The following is a 19,970-nucleotide window of genomic DNA, read 5'->3' on the forward strand; positions in this document are numbered from 1 at the left end:
AAAATGAGAAGCAACAATATCGTGCAAAATAATATGAGACAGCTACGTGCAACATCAATTAAATTAAATTTTGGTGGTACTTAATTAGTTATATAGATAGCCAAATGAACGATGAAAACAACTTTATGAACTCTAAAGATACACTAAATGGAGAAAAAGTTTATTTATACAAATCAAATCCTTTATAGTCGGACAATGGAGTCGTAAATGATGTCGAAAATGTCTTCAATGATGACCCTACTACTACGATCAAAGGTTAAAACACACAAAAGACACTATTTTAAGGATTCAATGACTTTTATGGATACTTCGTGCCAATGGCAACATACGGAGACGGACTTTCAAGACAAGACGAACATGATAATTTTCTCCGAGCCTATGAAAGAATGCAAGTTGAATCTTTCGCATTCAAGACATTCCAAGTCGAGTGTCTAAAATACCAAATGGTCGATATTTGGAATTCACGTATCTTTAAAAAAGTGATTCACCCCGGAACCCTAAGGTTCACTCCAGAAGACACTTCTGTAGTCGAAAGTCTATTTTATATTTTCAGATTTAGTAAAATATCAGGCATATTTACCAGGAGAGATTCAACCATACGAATCCAGGACTAAACTCTTCCGTCTTGGCATGAGTTGATTGCTTTTTGTAACTTTATTAGACGCAATGGTGTTTGGACTCGAATTGGGAATACTATCGATGTTTTACAAGGAAGTTTCCGTGTTTTTACTTCACCCAGACGTGGCATATGGTAATTGCGGAATGTACCCACACGTCCCTCCCAACTCTTATGGTTATGTCTGTTTTGTATTTTTAGTTTTATTCCGAGTAGAAATTTTGGAGTTTTGTTAAACTGCAGTGGATTGGCAACTCTCTTAAACTTTTTAGATTTAAATAAACGTTCTTGTTTGTTTTGTTAATTTTTTTAAATTAATGTTTTTTTTCTTTTCAAGATCTTCAGTGATTTCTCTTCTTCGCTTGAAAGAAGAGGCGTACTCTTCGTTGTCAGCTTTCACAACGTTTCTGTGTTCATTGAGTATACTTCTCAACACAACCGACTGGATGTATATCCTAGTTTCTTTTTCAATTAATGACTTATTGACATAACTCCATCCCATGTCTAGACAATTTGAATAATCTTTATTTTTGCTTTATAGAGGATCGATCGACAGATCTATTTGTGAAATTTCTCCACTTCAACTTGTTTTAAGCCAGTGTTTCTTAACCTTTTTTAAACGGGGACCACTTTAGTCTGTTGAATTTTTCTGGGGACCACCAGTATTATTATTATTATAACACATTCCGTAGGAACATAAACAAAGTTATAATCCCACACGTGTCACAAACGAAACAATCTTCTGGACCATCCTTGTCCATGCCCCTCTGTTGCGAGCGAGGTCCCGCAAAGATTCTAGGTCTTCCCAGTTTTTGAAACTTTTGCCATGAAGTTTGAGATCCTTCTCCAGAACTGCCGGAAGAGTGGATCTAGGTCTTCCACGATATTTGTCTCCATGTTCGGAGAAATAATCGTCCATTGCCCGATTGGCCGGAGCTCTGGGGTCCATTCGCAAAATATGGCCAAATAGTTTCCACCGGCCTCCAACGATTTCTTGAGACAACGGCGTAGCATCGTAATGTTTATACAGTGATAGATTGTTAATTTTTGATGGCCAGTTTATTCCGTGTAAAAGACGTAGTTGTTTACGGTGGAAAGAGTCTATAGTCTTCAGTTCAGTGTCCGAGATCCCCCATGTTGACGAGTTGTATAGTAGAACAGGCTTTACGAATGCATCAGTAACAAAACAATTTAAATGTCAATCACTTGTTAGCTAGAGTAGGTAGCTGAGAAAGTATCATTTCAAGGAAATTCAGGTTTTTTAATTAACTTTTTTGAACATTAAAATTTAATCAAAAACAAGACTCCGTCCGTACTCTTATTAAAATATGCAATTTTGTCGTTCATTGGAAAATAAAACATTTTAATGAATATTTAAAAAATAACGATAGCAACACTAGCACCTCTATCAATGCAACAACCTTGACCTTGATATATTACAATTAATGATAGAAACATTAATGGATTATTTAAAATGCATAAAACCACAAAAACTAAAGAAATTCAAATTGTGTGATTATAATCATTACACGCATTTAAATTAACTTGGATCAAAATCTCCATCGCAATCACGATCCAGCGGTTCTCGATCGCCGTTCTCGAGGGGAACAGTTTGGCGATCAGTCAAACCGCTGGTCCTCCCATCGGCAAAAAAATTTTTATTGATTTTTAAACAGATTACAAATCCAACTTTCAGACTACTTAATATGCTATTCACATTCTTATCCAAATTAGATTAAATCGATTGAGTGGTATAATTTACTCGAAAATTGGTTTATGGTATTCTAATTTTTTAGCAATGGATATTTATTGGGACACGAGAGAGTTAATCTAGTTAATGGCTTCACAAGACGCTCGAACATCCTCGCGAATAGCAAAGCCATTTCCTCGGATTACAGCGAACAGACGTTCCAAGAACAAAGATGACTCTCTTGAGTCGTATCTTATTCTTGATATTAATTTGTAGACAAATGTTCAAAAAGTCCTTACAATGGCTAAATAGGATTCTAATTTTTTGAATAGATAAAAATAATTTTGGTTCGCAATTTTAATGGAAAATAACCATAAAAATGAGATTATTCACATTAACGATAATTTACGATAAAAATATGACTATAAATAGCCGCAAAAATAGCTTGCTAAAATGGAGAACAAAGACAACACTATTGGCTATGTGGGTGTACCAATGGTCAGAGGACAGGTTTTTTGACTTGGAAAAATTCCCCAGCCCAGACCAGGAGTCGACTTTGGCCCCGCTGAACTCAGATCTCGGGGATTAATTAAATTCATAGAAAAACACAGTAAAAGTATATATTCATGTAGGTAATCGAACCGTCCGTGATTACGGAGACTTGGTTTTTGAACAATTCGAAAATGACGACCAAGCCTACGACATGAACAGTCCTGTGAGTGTAGGGAATGCAGGAAGGATGGTTTAAAAATAGCTAATGTGACATCAGATATCACAAATCTGTGCACGTTCGACACGAGAAAACCGCCAATCTATTTTTATTGGGGGTGACCACTCTATGGCAGCAGGAACAATCCATGGACACTTGCAGTCGAATCCTGATGCCTGTCTTCTCTGGATCGATGCTCACGCCGACTTTAACGTTCCTCAAGAATCCCCCACCAAAAATATCCACGGAATGGTAATGGGACTTTTCTGCAACGAATCTAACAAATATGTAAAGTTCCCACCCAGCTTTGACTGGCTTACTCCCTGGTACTGTCTAAGGTCACATTTGTAGCATTCCAAGCGAAAGGATCGCTTTGATAGGAATAAGAGACCTGGACGAATGTGAAGCGTATTTTTAGTGGGTTTTTATTTTTAGTTTTTTCTCTCAAACAACAAAGGCGGCAGCCTTCTCAATGCAAGAGGTTGTCAAGTTTGGTATACCGAAAGTCCTTGAAATGGCACTTGACCACATCAATCCAAAGTACATTTATTAAACAATTCATAATTTTTTAGTCGTGATCGACCGATACACGTGAGCTGGGATATTGATTCACTGGACCCTTCGTTCATTCCATCAACAGGGACTGCCAGTATTTGAAGTAAAACTTAAAAAATATAGTCCCCCATGGTTTAACAATGCGAGAGGCACTGTATATTGCAGAGGAGCTCAGTAAAACGAGTATAAGAGTAGCTTAATGGGCTAGATCTCGTTACTGCACTTGATGTGGTCGAGTTTAACCCCAAAATCGGGACTCCTGAGGATGTGGAGAAAACAGCTAGGAATGTTATTGATATTGTTCGTCATCTTTTTGGAAGGAGGCGAGCAGGCACGTTTAGAGAGGGCTTCGTTCCTCGAAATGTTCTTTAATGATTGACGTTATTTAGTTTTGGTTTCTTTTTAATGATTTTTTTATTTGTTTAATTTGTTTAGTACTATTTATGGTCCACGTCACTAATTTGGATTGTTGTCTGAGAGAGCTAAATACAAGATCTATTGTAAATCACAGGGGTATGGAAACGCATTTTCAAAATGATGTTAACCGTGGCACAACGAAAACTTATAATTTTTCATTATAGATATCACGTGTATTCAGACGTAAATTTTCATTATTAGATATCACGTGTATTCAGACGTAATTTTTCATTATTAGATATCACGTGTATTCAGACGTATTCTAAGAATGCTAATTGGTCTAGAATCTAGTCTAGAATTAATAATGGAAATTAATTTATTTAATTTTTTTTGTGAAACAAGTATTTAATTACAAGTTAATTAATTTAAGCAAATTAACAAAGCCATCTATCCGAAGTGGACCCCGCCAACATAATTGACGTTGCGTTGCTTCTCACGATAGCAACGGAGATCAACTGGAGAAGCCACCGGGTCTCACCTGTGTCGCGGCTTTTTAATGGGGCTAAGCGTCCAAGCTTCTTTAGGAAGCGAAGCGATTTCCCACTTATTCCTCCAGTTGTCTCGACCACAATCAGACAGAACACGAATCGATCTCGCAGCGCTTCATATTTTTTCTCCTTTTCCCTCATCGTTTTTTCCGCGGCATACAGTCTGTCCACTGCGCTCCCGGCAATGTTGGACGGGCAGAGAGTTTCCACACAGGTTGCGTCCCAGACTAGGGGTTTCCCCTCTTTAAATGGGAAAATTGTGATCCCATCAGGACGTTTTCCATCTCCTCGGTCAAGCCCGACCGGTTCAAGAACGGCTGGGTATCCTGCAGACTCAAGGGCACGCTTGAAAATTTCGTTGATCGCATATGGAATGTGTAGAATTTTTCAATGGCCCCCATGTTCCAGAATTATATAGCAATTTTTGCTTCACAAACGTATCGCATAGTTTCATAAGAAGTTTCGGTGATATATTTTTTTCTGATCCAGATGCTTTAAATTTTTTATTAGCATATAGTGTGCATTTTTCTTGAACAAATATCCTCAGCATCTCCTAGTAGTGAGCCGAGTTTTTTGTGTATTTTTAGCATTAATTATTTCTTGACTTAGTCCATTCAATTCGTGTATACTCATTTTTAGAAAATTTATTTCCAGATCCTATTTATTCAGAATAGTTTGTGTTTTTAGTAGAATCTGATCATGTATTTGCTTGTCAGTAGATACAAAGTCTACATCATTTCCATAGAGTAGTTCGAATGCATCTTCAAGATTGATTCCTATTATGTGGAATACTTTTGAGCATTTTTTGACATATTAAAGTAAGCTTCATACGACATCGGAAAGATTTACACTAATTTTTGCTGGCATATCATAATTTTTAACAATAAGAGCAATAAACTGTCTCACTAATCACGTTGTTTTGATGCCTTACAAAATTATCATAAAAAATACTGAGGAGTACAATATAATAAAATTCATCCTCGAATCACAATAACTGAATATATCAGAACTTCTCGGAACTATAATCTAAAAAAAGAAGGCTAAAAAATTTGTTTTGATTTGTAAATGATAATTAACAATTTTCGTAGTTTTTACTGTTATTGACGTTTATTCGAGATATTCTATCACAATGACTCTTAGAAATAAAAGTGAAATTGAAGTCGCTCAAAAATTAAACGAAATTTTCATGGATCGTGTCCTTTGCAGATATTTACAGTCTGATAACGGGACAGATTTCAAAAATCTTCACATTTCTAATTTATGTAAAGAATACGAAATTATTCAAATTCATGGAAGGCCGAACAATTTTCAGAGTCAGGGAATAGTTGAAGGATTTATCAGACAATCACAAGGGGTTTATCCAAATTAATGGTCTCGGATGATAAAAAGAGTGGATAAAACACTTTCGAAAGGCTGTATTTTTTTACAATCAGAGAGTTCATTCATCCATTTGTAAATTGCATTTTTTATTTTTCAGAAGAAAATGTATTTACTCGGAAATCTTTGAGCTATTCTTTTGGAAACAATTTTACTGATATCTTCATTTAAAACAGATATAATCTCCTCAATTGGAATTCTTAAAATGTTTGACATTTTTAAGAATTGAATTAAATTTAATTGATAATTAAGAGAATTATCACGGAAATTATAAAGGCATCAACTTTTTCTTATATGGAGTTAAATATGGGACTGAATTCAATCTTCGAACACTTGCTTTATTACGTCAAGTGCTAGCATCTGTCATTTTCCGTATGTATGACTTCATTGCCGGTGTCATGCTTTGGTTAAAACTACATAGTCACCCTTTTTCACGTTTTTGCAATCTCCTGTCACCTTTTATAGCCTTTAACCGCATTGTTTATATGAAAACACTCCGGTTAGTTTAGAGAAGCGAATAAAAAATATTTTTTCGATTTCTCCAGCTCATGAAAAAACTTTTTAAAAAATTTTGGAGTAGTTTTTTTCATATATAAATATGAAAACAGACAGTGAAAGAAATGATTGTCTGACTCAAATAAACTTGACAAAAAAGCTAATATGGGATTTTTAGAAACCTTTCTGTACATATCACGCAGAATCTAATTTTTAAAAAACCTAAAATTCGTAAAACCTCGATTTTATGGCATCTCTATAGTGAACTTGAAAATAGTGGTTATATGTAAACACTTTCAGACCCAGTATAAATCAACTGAGATATACCTAAATTTATTGAGAATCTAAAACCTCTTATAAACAAAGTTACAGTAATGGAAGTGAATGTTTATTAACGTGAGATATAATCAAAGTTAGATGCTAGCTAGAATAAGTGCCTGAAAGAGTAATTAAGAACTTAAGGGTCATCTCAAAAACCCAGCACTGTGTATTAAATAGAAGTTACAAATGCATACATCTCAAAATCATTTCAGCCTAATGAGTTGCGTGAATAAAATCTTAACCGTTTATTACCCTGTTGCTGTGATGCAACTTAGCTTATCATCTTTGGACAAAACTATGACGACTATTATCGACGTCTATGCTCCACAGACTGGCAGAGTCTCAAAATAGATTAGTGAACAGGACGAATTTTACCAAACCATGACGAATAAAAATACCCAAGTTAATAAATGTACAATTACTTTCTGAAATGTCAAAGCTGGCATAAGAAGGCATAATCAAGTCGGTATGGGGAAACATGGGAGAAGATACAGAAATCTATCTGGAATATATTTTTTAATTTATTTAAATATGTTAACATAAATTAGTTTTTAAATTTAATTCTAATTTGTTGAAATACATGAATTGTGGTTATCCAAAATGTTCAGTTTATTAAATAAATTCATAAATCGGACTGTAAAAAAACCATTTAATAATTTATTCCTTGCAAATACAAATTTAATATACAAAACAAACTTTTCTTCAAACAAAAAAGATAAATCCGACACATTTACCGAAATGTACGAAGAATTCGAAGACTACCCCACTACAATCAAAAAACATACAATATCCGAAGAAAGCGACATGCTCATGGACGATCTACTAGTGCAGAAAACATTTTCAATCGGAACTCAACGTAAATGGCATCCCTCACTGTCTCAGGTGGAATAAACAACGTGATCGACCTCGAAGAGTTGATAAAATTTTTAAAAAATGAAAAAATCAGAGATATTGTCTGTATAAAAGTCCCAAAGGAGCACAAATACTCAGAAAACGTGGTTATAGGCACAGCAATATCAAGACGCCACCTCATCGGGGTGAGTCAGTCTTTGAGATCTATAGTAAAGAGTGTTGGGTTTATTGTAGTATGTCAAGAGACGGAAGGTTGGGGACTGTCAGATGACAGTTGATGGACTAAACGGGAGTAATCAATCTTGGGTTGTTCTGGATTTGGGTTTTTTGACATTTTTTTAGTATTTAGGTTATGTAGTTTTGCATATATTTTTGGACAAAACTCGTAAAATATACGATTTGGAATCTCTATGGGCTCTCGGTCCTGATTATGACTCTCTGGGAATCCAAAAAGACTTTGATCAAAATTTTTACGAGTACGACTTTTCCCCAAAACATTAATTTTTTTATTTTTTGTAATCTCTAAGAGGCGCTATTTTGCAATGTAGATTTAATGAGTTATTTTGCAGAAAAATGGTATAAATTAGAGTAGTCTGACCTTGTTATAAAAAGATACTTTTTGATGATATTTTAGTCTGTTGGTAAAATTAGTAATTTCTAAATTGTGCCAATATTGTATGTACTGTACATTACAGTCGTGAGTATTCTCGAATTGTCAAGACAGCCGAATGTGGAATATGGCAATGATCAGAAACAAGCTGAACATAAAAACCAAATTAGTCTTATTTTCGTGTTATTTTTTGTATCAATGAGAGTGTACTTAAAATATGTAATCCTATTAACGATGAAATAAGCTGACAGTGACAAATACTTTAGAACTGTGTCTAATTAGTGCCTATAAGCTAAATCTCTGACAAATCAGTGTCCCATTTAGCAATTAAACGATATTTATGAATCCCTTAAGACCCTCAAAATAAAAATAATCAAATCCATATTTAAAATTTAGCATCTTTGGCAATCCATTGAAATCGAGGCTCGTTCCGGCAATCTTCAAAAACAACCTCTTTCCCATCCAGTGAAATGGCCAGGCACTTATCCGAGCTTGGACTGACGATAGTTTTGTCCTACTCATTAAATCCGACGACAGACAGTTCTAAGCTCCAAATTCTGGTTCCCACCACCTCCATGGCATTCCTCCATTCGGGGATTTACATAGCCGATATCAACACACATTTCATCTCCCCTCAGTTCCCCCAAATTAGACAAAAACCACAACAAAAAATATATTCAAACGTCAAACCTGATTTCCCTGAGAACCATGACAATAATACAATCTGAGAGGTCCCGCTTCGGGAGGCTTCTCAAGGCATAAATCAAACATGACATTCCTGATCTGTTCAATTATACCAATTCTAGACAACCTCCCCATAAATGACCGATTTTTCAGGATTAAACATCGAAGGATAAACATTGTTTAAATACCACTCAAAAGAATGGCATTTTAGTCTTTTTCTAATCTCCAATCGTTCAGAAATATCTCCATAATCCAAATTCTACTTTTTGTATAAAAAACTGACCTGTTTTTGCCCCAAATTACCTAAATAGTACTTTTTGTATTCGTCCAGCCATGTATTGGCCAGTCTAAGATTGTTGATTGTATACACGTCTCGATCAGGTCTCCATTGATAGGGACTCTGAGATCGGAAAATGTGGCCGACCATCGAACAGGGGCTTACATAAAGGGATCCATGACACATCCAGTTCTACACATATCAAATGCCCACAATACCCGAAACGAAATCTCCAAATTCTCAGCTCCCCAAATATCCATCCCCGGGTCATATTTCCCAATTTCAATAAAACGTTCCCTCATAATGGCAAATAGCCCTCCAGCAATCGTAGGAGTCCTATCACTTCATTTTACTCAAACACCGAATTGGATCCGCACTCGACTCCCTTCCAATCAAATCAGCCGCTTGTGGAACGTGCCAAGTAAAGACCAAATTCCAAGTAAACCCTCCAACCTGAACTCCGTGTGGACTGGGAATAAACGACAGCGTTTGGTCGCTGATTGCGATTATATTCGGGGCCACAATGGTCGATTTGTCTTTACTGACTAAACTCAACAACGGAAGTATCCATCCTACCAATATCTCAGTCTCCGGTACCTTCAGTGGCCTCACAGTGAGAGTCCAGGAATATCAGGACCTCCCCAGTGGCCTTATCAGCTCCAAACAACCTTGCCTTTATAAGCCCTACTCGATCCTCAGTCCTCAAAATCCGAACTTTTCCCCGAAATGCCAAATCCACATATTCCTGCAGAGATTCTTTTAAAAAATCTAAAAATAAGCAAAAAATGTAACCATAAGTGCTTCCGTCGTCGACTAGAATAATTTCATGTACCAACACCAGAGGGGACCTGTCCAAAACAGAGTAGACTGTCCTCAACAACGTGGAAAGAGCCTCGTTGTGGAAGCAAATAATTATGCTGGCAGTTGGCAGGTCTGAAATTGGATAAACAATATCTTTGCATCTATACAGTCATAAAAGGGGGGTTACTCTTGTAATCTGTTGTCGGGGATTCTTCTTAGAAGGGAAATTCGGTCACTGGCATACTGGTTGAAGGAATTCATTTTGAATCCCCGGTCGTATTCTTCTTGATCTTGTGGGGATAAATTATCTCGTTCAATTGGAAAAGATTCTCCATTTTCGCCTGGGGTTAAAAATTTATTGTAACCGAATGAAAAATCTGAAACGACGTAATTTATTAATTCGTGGCCTTCAACTACTGGTGGGGGGACTTTTGTAAATATGAATTTGGCTTCTTTTGGAGAATTTTTGTTATTTGTATTGTAAATAACATTTAAATATATAATTATAAGCACTAATATAAATAACAGGACTGTGTGTCTGCGGTATCTAAGTCGGAGCATCGGATTAGTAACACGTATTCTTTTTATTTAAATATTTGTTTATTCAATTTTAATAGAAATTATATTTATAGATAAATTTATAATAAAATAATTTTATTTTTTAAATAGAAGAAAATATAGAAATCATAGACAACCGAAAAAAAATAAAACTGAAACGGTCTCCAATCAATCATTATATTTTTAATAGGAATTATTTTTTTAATATTAATGACAAATTAATATACTTTTAATATATTTAAATAATTAACAAAAAATAGATTAATGGACGTGGACAATGTTAAGTCCTTCGACGAGATGATCCAGTTGCTCGTAGCGGCTGGATATTTTCGAGCTCGTGTCTCATTCTACAGCGATTTTGACCGAGTAATACTGAAATTATTGAAATAAAGATTGTCGGTGGAATTGTCTGGTGTATTCTCAATTCCTCTGTCGCTATAAAAAACGATTTACTATTCCAACGAAACCTCATGATAAAACAAAAAATGTTTCTCTCACTTTTAAGATCATTTTAGTGCTTTGAGTGAGTCAATTGTAGCCGCTCTCCTACAATTGAAGTGTCCCCATCTCATCGAGCCTCACCAAATTCACGGAATGGATCTCATCAAAATATTCCCAGTTGTTCAGGTTTTTGTTATAAAACACCAATTTAGTGGCTGGTAAAAACCGCCATGCAATTCCGAGATCGAACATCCCTAGCAATGAGGGACATTGCCCTGAATTATCAATCTGAGCCTTTTAAAGTACATTTTAATAACTTTTATCATAAAAAGATTCAAAAATCAACCAAAAAATGGCTTGATTTAAGAACTAATGTACAGCACTCTTTACGGCAAGTAGAAAGTTCAAGAACACTTCCACTCGATGTGCGACTCCGCCTTACTTTGAAAGAATATTCCACGGAAAATAAAATTAATCGAGACAAATCGACCGTTGAGAGCAATATTGGTGGAGAAGATGAGAATTTTGTACAATTACCGCCTTCTGCTGTATTTTATATCCATCAAAGTTAAGACTGCCTCTTTGTCGACTGTTTCCGAGTTTGTATTTCAACATTCGGAGGCCATAAAGGCCGTTTCTGACGAATTTGTTGGGAGGAAATCAGAAATTGAGGATTTAAGGAGCACCAGTGTCCAGAATACCAATCTCTGGACGTGGATGCCCTAAATGAGCGACGTAGCCTGCTTAGTGATCAAACAGAGGAACTGACCTTACAAATAAACGAGGTATTCCTCATTTTGAACTCAGATTTCCAAAAAACTACAAAAATGTCAATATGAATGTGAAGAATTGAAAGAATCAAAGTACGTGGACAAGCTTGTAGTGTAGAAAAGACGTGGCAGAATTACTATCAGTCCAAAAAGACGTGGATGACCTAAACGAGTCGATTAAGCAGTTTAAAATGAAGTGCAGTGAAGAGGCCAGAATAATCTCCCAGGAGACACTCAGAATAAAGCAAGAAACAGAACACCACGCACTGGTGAGGCAACAAAATGAAGAAAACGTGGACAAATTGAGACGTCTTCTTGTATTTTATGGCATGTGAGTAGACAGGCCAAGAAGACACGTCATGTGATGCTTTTGGAGCGAAAAATAGATCAGCAAATGTGTCAAGGAGAACTCAATCAGTACTCCATTAGATTTATGGAGTTGGAAGATGAAAGTGTCCTTGTTTTATCATTTTATTAGTGGGTTCGTCTTTTAGAGACACCACACAAATACTCCTGGTCAAGAACACAAACATTTCTTTGTTGGAAAGTATAAAAAACGAGGTTTTGTTGTTTTGATATCTTTTTGTAGACACAGGTTATCGAGTCTATAATTGCGTCTATTAAAGGGCAGTTGTCGGTGGTTATTTGTAGGGGACTTAAAAATGCGTCGGCACGTGCGTTTTTTGCAGACGAGCTAAAAAAAGTGTGCGAATTTGTGCAAAATGTGTTTAAAAAAGTTGTCATTTTTGCTAAAAATTGTAGGCTTCTGCGGGGGTTGAGTCACAGACAGCCCTCAAGGAAGAGTCCACCAAAAGATTTTTGAGTCTTCTTGAGGATGATAAGAATTATAGAATTGTGCTCAAGAGATTTTCAGATGTATTCCTGGCTTTTTAGTCTGCAGGAATGTGTACGGAATTCTAAACTTAAGGCAAAGTTGTCTACACGTGACTAAATTTTATTTTGATTTCTAATTTTTTTGAAATAACGAATTTTAAAGTCACCGAACGTTGAAATATAAACTCGGAACAGTTGACACTTAATAAATTGTAATGTAATCAATGAGAATTTTGAATACAAAGTCGATGCGACCAGATTTGTAGTTTAAAGGTTTGGAAGAAAATCTGGATCTAGTTTTTTTCGTTTTCGTGGTGTAGAAACATAAAATCTAATTAAGATGGAACTAGGTTGATTTTATGACGCTACTATCATAAGTTTAATTAATTTTTGGTACAGTATACAAAGTTCTATGAAACTTATTTTTTATTTTATACTGATTAAAACCTCTGTATTGCATTTGGTATTGGAACAAAGAAAAAGACTTGACCGTTATTTTTAGTTAGTCAGAAAAAATTTATGAAGAAAGCATTTAGGAATATGAAACTAACTTATTATTTACACATAAAAACAATCGCCGAAACTTTGTGAGTTTTATGATTCATTCAAGTTTCTTTATTAATCAGTTATTTGAATAGAATTAGTAAGGAAATTGTTAATTGTCAAGATTTTCCTTTTCTTCATTATTGTCACTATTTTCTGCTTCCTCTTCTCGATGTTGCTCTCCGTTTATAATGTTCGTATCATTAACTTCAATGTTGTTCTCATCTTCAATTTCTGGTTGTATTTCATCTTTGTTATCATTTTCTACTTCCTGAGAAGAATTAACGTCTTCGTTTTTCACATCTTCAGCTATAAATAGTGAACTAGCCTTACCGTCCTCTTCCGCATTATCAACTATAATTAACTTTATTTAATCTTACCACTTTCTACACCCTCTTCATCATTCTTAATATATTGCAAATATTCGTTAAATTCAGTTACATCTTTAGTATAAAATATTCCATTAAATCCGTCAATTTCTCCAAACAGCGCTCGTATACTTGCGAATTATTTTTATTTAGAAAACCTATTGGGTTCACTGCGCTTTGCCTCCTCCGAATTATCTGGTCCTGCTAAAACATTCAGATTATTAATTGCATCAATTTTATTAACAAGAATACACGTCAAACTAAAACATTATAAAATTTAAATTAAACTTTGCCATTTGTTCAATAAATTCATCAGTAATATTATTCCCGAACAGAGTTTTTAAAAGTTTTTTACTTGGATGAAATCCAAAATTTTCCTCGACATTAAAATTTTGTTCATTTAGTTTATTAGTTATTTTTTCTATATTATAAATAGAACTCTAAACCTTCGTTCGAATCTGCTTTTATTATAACTAATGAGCGTTGAATTGGGAAAAAATATTCAATTTCCTTATTTGCTTCGGCAGCTGAATTAGATCCGTGGATTAAATTTATAGGAACATTTGTAAGTTTAAATTTCGCACGTAAACTATAAATTTGTTCACTAAAATAAACCTATCTGGATCAGATATTTCTGCATCAATTTTCGGCCCTAAAAGTTCCCTCCATTCAGAAACAGAGTTATTTTTCTCCAGAATAAGCACCAATGAGACTCCTGAAGTCATTCGGTCAATGAGTGTTGAAAAATGGTCCATATTTCGTTGTTCAGAGTAGAAATCTTCGGCCTGATTTCGTGAGAGTTGTATTTCTTTCGATGATATTATTTTAAATCCTCTTTCCTCGATACTGTTAAGAATATTTTCAAAAAATAAATTATATTTATTAAACCTCTGAAGTTACTAACACCGTCTGGTCTAATAAGTGCAAGAGTTTGTTCATTTGTCAAACACGCGTCTAATTCTAAATTTGGAAACAAAAATTCGATTTCTCTCTTTGCCTCATCCTCATTGAAACTTGCATGAATTCCGTTTATAAGTTTACTTTTCCCATAATTAGCACGAATGCTGTCATTGGTTTATGTCGATTTTACCTGCTTGGTGCAAATTCTTTGGCTTCTTCTACGTTTTTTGGACCTATCATAGTTCTAAAATCTTCGATAAAATTAATTGAAGATTTCTTCGAAATTGCGAGAATGCAACTTTTTCCACTGCAAACATATTCCAAAATGTCGTTAAAATAATCCTAAGATGAAAGAATAAAGTAAACTTCGTTTTCTAAATGTTTGTATAATTCGCGGGCTTCTTCCTCAGTCAATTCACGGTCTTCGCGTTTCAGGATTTCAATTCCAGAATTTTTCATCTAAAAATTGATTATTTTATCAAATTACAATTTCAATTATTTCCTCCACCTTATTTTGAGCCACGATGTCCGGCTTGATGATTGCCACAGCGGCAAGTCTATTTACAGTCTCTTAACGATTGTTTAAAAATTTTAAACTTTGAGACGGTTTAGTTTGAAAAACATCGTCTGTCTTGATATTACTACAGTTAGGATCGACGATCTAAGTCTATTTATATTAAAATAACTTCGACACGAACGGCATCCCCTTTAAGCACTCGATGTTCTTTTTCTAATTGATCTAATATCATTTTTGAGAGAACTGGGACATCTGCTCCTCGTTGTTGTGCTACAAGCACACCGCTCTAATTTATTTTAGTTTTTTAAAACAACAGCATAAAATAAAAAGCATGGCTGGCATCTTCCCCTATAGTTAATGAGAGAATCAATGTTATCCGATTTGGCCTAATTTGAATTATTTTATTTAACCACTGCAAAATGTAATAGGTCGTCTCCTAGTTCGTTTTTTATTTTTTTAAAAATGCTTTCAATGGCGATACAGGGTTTGCACCAATCTTGATAGACATCAACGACTAATAAGATTTTGAGATAACACAGAAACCGCATAATCCTTCTCTTGACAACATTGAATTCCAATCGTCTTGGTTGTCAATTAAAAATCTCAACTGGACTTCTTTCTTCCTTGCCATTTTATTTTTCCAAGGAAACAATAATTATATTGAAGTTTTATATAAAATTAATAATTCAAGTTTATATTATGTTAATTGTTCCACATTTAAGCACTCGTTAAGTCACCATTTCTTTATTAAATAAACTAGTCTATCTAATTAAATACCGAGCCCTTGGAGTGAACACAGGCTGGCACTCCGCATAAATCTTTTCTTTTTTCTAGCTCTGTAAACCTAAGAGAAAGTACATTAAAGCGCCTAAATGTCAGGAAAAAACTGCATCAGCGCTTTGAAAAGTACAGTAGTTACCCCCCGCACTATTCTTACGCTTTCCTAAACTAAAATTTAGTTTTTGTATACAGCAATTTATCAAGAAATAAACTCTTTAATTAAAAAATATCTCAAATTTAGTAGATGATCTAGTTAACATAAAATATTAAGAAACCAAAAAAAATGTTAAAAATAATCCAATAACCCAAATTTTAATCTAATTATCATTTTTGAAATATTTCTTCAGTCCATCAAAAGTCGGCTTAAAAGTGGCCTCCCCAGGGTTCCAATTAGCAGGACATACTTCGAATGTTTACTCTAACAAAAACCTTCCCCATTCTTGTCAAAAGATTGAAATGCTTTCACCAATCTTAGCGTTTCGTCAACACTCCGACCCACTGAAAGATCATTCACAGTAATTTGGCAAACAATTCCTTCTCGATTTATTATAAAAAGTGCTCTAATTATTATAAAATAGCCTCCCTAATACCTAGAAGAATTTCCGTCCTCCCTGAGAATTACATATGACTTACTTATGGACTGACTTCTATCAGATAACATTGGGATGCTTATTTTCCCCAATCCTCCAGAGGTAATTGGAGTTTGCAAAAATAGTGTCTCAAATGTCTTGATTTGGAAGAGGGAAGTTCTAATATTTATCTTATCATTTATGCAGATGATGTGCTCATAAAGGACATGTCTTGGAGATTGGAGAATTCACAACGTAGACTTCTTAAACTAGTTTCTAGAATCAGCACAGTTAAATATCAAAGAAAAAAAGTGAGAGACAAGCTGATAGTTTAATATCAGAATTTGTTCGGATTCAGAGTCTCCGTTATCTTGGAATAGTTTTAACAGCAATGGGGAAAAAAATCAGCGGATCCATATTGAAAAAAGAAGACAACAAGAAGAGTTTGATTCACTTTGACTTGAACAACGATACGCTTGTTTATATCTACAATAGTGTGATCGAACCAAGACTTTTACATGAATAAGGAATATGGATGTTCTCCGATGAAAATCATCAGATTATTGACAGTTTGACAAAAAAGTATGATATGAAGTTAGCCTTCAAGCCTAGAGTGTATATTCCGCTTAGTGATTTGACTGAGACGATCGGCGCTTTGATTGAACAGGAAATAAAGATCTGCAACAATGACAGATAGTTAGAAGTTTTTTGAAACGGTCAACAATGCGAAAAGTTTCACAACAAAACCGTTGCCTAAACCACATAACTTGTTTTCGTTTTCTCGATTTTGTGTTCAATAAAAACATTCATTCATCCATAATCAAAGTAAAACATATTGATTTATTTATTAGTATACTTTTCTGTATTTTGTTCAGTTGAATTGGATCAAATTTATTTTTAATTCCGGTTTCTTTTTTAATTCCGGACTAAACTAAAAACTTTAAAATGTTAAAAAACTCAATCAGATTTTATTTTAAATTTTATCAGATTATTCTTTTTTCTGCAATATGTTTCTGTAAATTTATCATCCAACATCAATGAGGACAACAAAAATGTTGGTTTTGAAAAATGCCACTAGGTATCCTCTTCATTCATGTAATGTAGTACACCTTGTGTGTTATTTGTTCGTCATTTAATTTATCTTGATCTTTTTTAAATACGAACGAACACAAAAGCGAATTTTGCATTATCAATGATTTTTGTCGAATGAATTGGTTTAGCTTTCAATTTTTGAATTTAAAAAATATAAATACTAAACATACAGTAATAGAAATGTGCTAGTTTATTTACAGAAATGAAAAAAGTTACATTCCAAAATATTTCTTTATTGCGTCTTTTGACTGAATCGCTGGTTAATATTTTTCAGAAGAGGAAAAATAAAATTTTGATCAATTAAGACTGTTGAAAATTATTTTGGTTACTAAAAACAAGAATTTAAAAAAAACTTTTTTTAAAAAAAAGATCATGTGTCATATTTTTCTTTTCGAATCATGATATAAGTGTAATTTTAAAAGTCACTGGCTGGCCAAAAGCAATAACTCCCCACAGTCTGAAGGCTTATTCTGTCTCGTGCAAGATAGAAATTTATTCTTTGCGAAACATAACTCAATGTGTTTTCACTGCATGAGATGGAAGAAGACCGTCGATCACTGTGATGTGAGAAGATGTTACATGGGGATTATGTCAGGAGGCACGATGAAGTAGTGAGATGCATCCACTTTCATTTTTGTCGAGAGTTTGGACTCAATAATGATAAAAATACTCAAAACACATTTGGTAGAATCTGTATCGTCAAATGAGAAAGTTGAAATCAGAGTGAACACATTTATAAAGACCGACATCGTCGTGGAACATAACAAGCCTGATTTGTTTGTTTTCGACAAGATAAGGAATCAAATTTTGTTGGTGGAAGTTGGGATAACATCTTTACAAAACTTACAACAAGTGGAGATCGATAAAATGAGGAAGTATGACCTTCTATCTAAAGAGCTGGAATTAATCTATCATGCGAAAGTGAAAATAGTACCCATTGTATTAACATGGGATGGGCTGGTTACTCTAAAATTTCTACAATATGCACGTTCGCTTAACATCAGTAAGAGAACGCATGCATACATTCAATTACTCACTATAAAAAACCCTTGAAAGCATAATTGTTTCTTATAGAAACAGAGTTTAACCATGGGAAAGAACACTTGAACTGGACAAGAGAATAAGCGAAATTTATCACAAATTAGTATGTTTAAACATCGTCCCTGCTTGTCAGTATTTCGAAGGGAAAGAAGAGGGCTTGCCTATTTGTATCACTTTGCGAATAGAGGATGTAGCGACTAGAAGTTTAATTAATTAATATCTTGATTTTAATTTGATAAAGTTTTTAATTCCCCGAAAAAATAATAATTTTGAAGCTTTTTGTCAATTTATTTAGATTTGATAATTGAAGTTCTTTTTAACTAGATTTTCACAAGTGTAACTTGAAAGGCAAAAATGATACATAATCCAACCTTTCATTGAAATGATTATTTTAAAGATAAAACAAAACTGATAAATTTATAACGTTAAAATAATTTAAAAGTAAATTAATTTAAGAATTAGTTTAAATTAGTTGTATTAAAGTAATTAACATTTATTGCACGTTTTTTGGCAGTTTTCATCCATAAAATTGGAAAATGATAAATTATTGCAAAAATCTCTCAGTTCAATACATTTTTTATGTTTATCTTGACAACAGATACCGCATGATTTTTTACAGAGATGACGTGTGATAACTCCTTGAGTTCCTTCGTCGTTACAATATCCCAACATTGCATTTTTTGCACAATAATCTTTTTTATCTTCGCACACTTTAAATAAAATTAACATATAAAATAACTATATTTGTTTGTATTTTTGATTTTCAGTATGAATAGTAATGCTAAACAAATCATTTCTAATTCGGAGCACGCAAATCTAATTTATTATAATAATTTTTTCTGAGGTCAAATTGCTCATTAAAATGATTACCTAAAAATTATTAGCTAATTGTATTGCGTATTTTTTGAAATATCTCTAAAGACCTAATTGACTACTTTATTTAATAAATAAACTAATTAATCAAATATTGAGTTTCAAGTAAACAGCAAGTGGCACTCCCTTCTAACAACTTTGTCTTCAAACTTCCTAAAAAGTGACGCTTTCACCTTAGTCAATCTCAGGAGAGCACTGGATCGCGAGTATCTAACGAGATACTCTTTTGAATACTATAAAATAACATACTACATATTTGCATAAAGTCTAATTAAAGGAAATCCAATTTGTTTATCAGGCGCTGTAATTCCAACTTAATTAATTATTTTTTGCAGTTTTTGCTAAAAAGTCTGTATACAAAGGATGACATAGTATTAAGATTGTATCTGTAATTGTTTGTTTAAAAAAGGTCATTGGTTCTTTTCTCAACTTCCACGATTTATAAGTTTTGAACAAGGACAGACATTATTAAATATTTGGATTTGCAAAGAGCAAAATAGAAAGGACTTTCAAGCGGAAAATATTAATCAAGATTTTTTCACTTTTGCAAGTAGCAATACTCATTCCGAAACTAATGATGAAGAGCAGAATGTGACGGAAAAAAGATGTAGTTCAAAGATATTTTGTACTTTTCGCACGCTATGCTTTGTCCCCAGCGTACCCAAAGGATGAGATGACGTTCGAGGACATATCCGGGTATTTCGCAACGCAAACAAGTAACTTGATTTAGCGGAACGGAAAGCACATATATTTAGAGCAAAATAGAAATGAAAAAATAAAGTTTAAATTTAT

At 33.9% G+C, this 19,970-nt stretch overlaps 2 protein-coding genes across 2 annotated transcripts; one reads left to right on the top strand and one right to left on the bottom strand.

Annotated features, from left to right (window-relative positions):
* The first annotated feature begins 2,759 nt into the window (after nucleotides 1-2,759).
* Nucleotides 2,760-6,023, top strand: LOC115228250 (arginase-1-like). The gene is made up of 5 exons (XM_029798880.1): nucleotides 2,760-2,816; nucleotides 3,076-3,341; nucleotides 3,451-3,555; nucleotides 3,588-3,664; nucleotides 5,953-6,023. The coding sequence occupies exons 1-5, from the start codon at nucleotides 2,760-2,762 to the stop codon at nucleotides 6,021-6,023; spliced, it is 576 nt and encodes a 191-aa protein (XP_029654740.1).
* Nucleotides 6,024-8,932: 2,909 nt separating this feature from the next.
* LOC115228251 (polypeptide N-acetylgalactosaminyltransferase 11-like) lies at nucleotides 8,933-11,017 on the bottom strand. The gene is made up of 4 exons (XM_036498888.1): nucleotides 11,001-11,017; nucleotides 9,689-10,053; nucleotides 9,310-9,437; nucleotides 8,933-9,073 (listed from the first exon to the last, which is right to left on the bottom strand). Exons 1-4 carry the CDS (start codon nucleotides 11,015-11,017, stop codon nucleotides 8,933-8,935), a joined length of 651 nt encoding a protein of 216 aa, XP_036354781.1.
* Between the last annotated feature and the right edge of the window lie 8,953 nt (nucleotides 11,018-19,970).

The sequence above is a fragment of the Octopus sinensis genome, unplaced genomic scaffold (assembly GCF_006345805.1).
Source record: "Octopus sinensis unplaced genomic scaffold, ASM634580v1 Contig10079, whole genome shotgun sequence".
NCBI classification, from domain to species: domain Eukaryota; kingdom Metazoa; phylum Mollusca; class Cephalopoda; order Octopoda; family Octopodidae; genus Octopus; species Octopus sinensis.

What these genes read in the sequence shown, in the direction of transcription:
- LOC115228251 (XM_036498888.1), bottom strand. An exon ending in TCACTGTGAGGCCACTGAAG is followed by an intron (nt 9,438 to 9,688) that starts GTACCGGAGACT and finishes TTTGAGTAAAAT; the next exon opens with GAAGTGATAGGACTCCTACG. An exon ending in ATTTGGAGATTTCGTTTCGG is followed by an intron (nt 9,074 to 9,309) that starts GTATTGTGGGCA and finishes TACAAAAAGTAG; the next exon opens with AATTTGGATTATGGAGATAT.
- LOC115228250 (XM_029798880.1), top strand. Translation starts at nt 2,760, where the DNA reads ATGGAGAACAAAGACAACACTATTGGCTATGTGGGTGTACCAATGGTC. An exon ending in TACCAATGGTCAGAGGACAG is followed by an intron (nt 2,817 to 3,075) that starts GTTTTTTGACTT and finishes ATGTGACATCAG; the next exon opens with ATATCACAAATCTGTGCACG. An exon ending in CTTGACCACATCAATCCAAA is followed by an intron (nt 3,556 to 3,587) that starts GTACATTTATTA and finishes ATAATTTTTTAG; the next exon opens with TCGTGATCGACCGATACACG.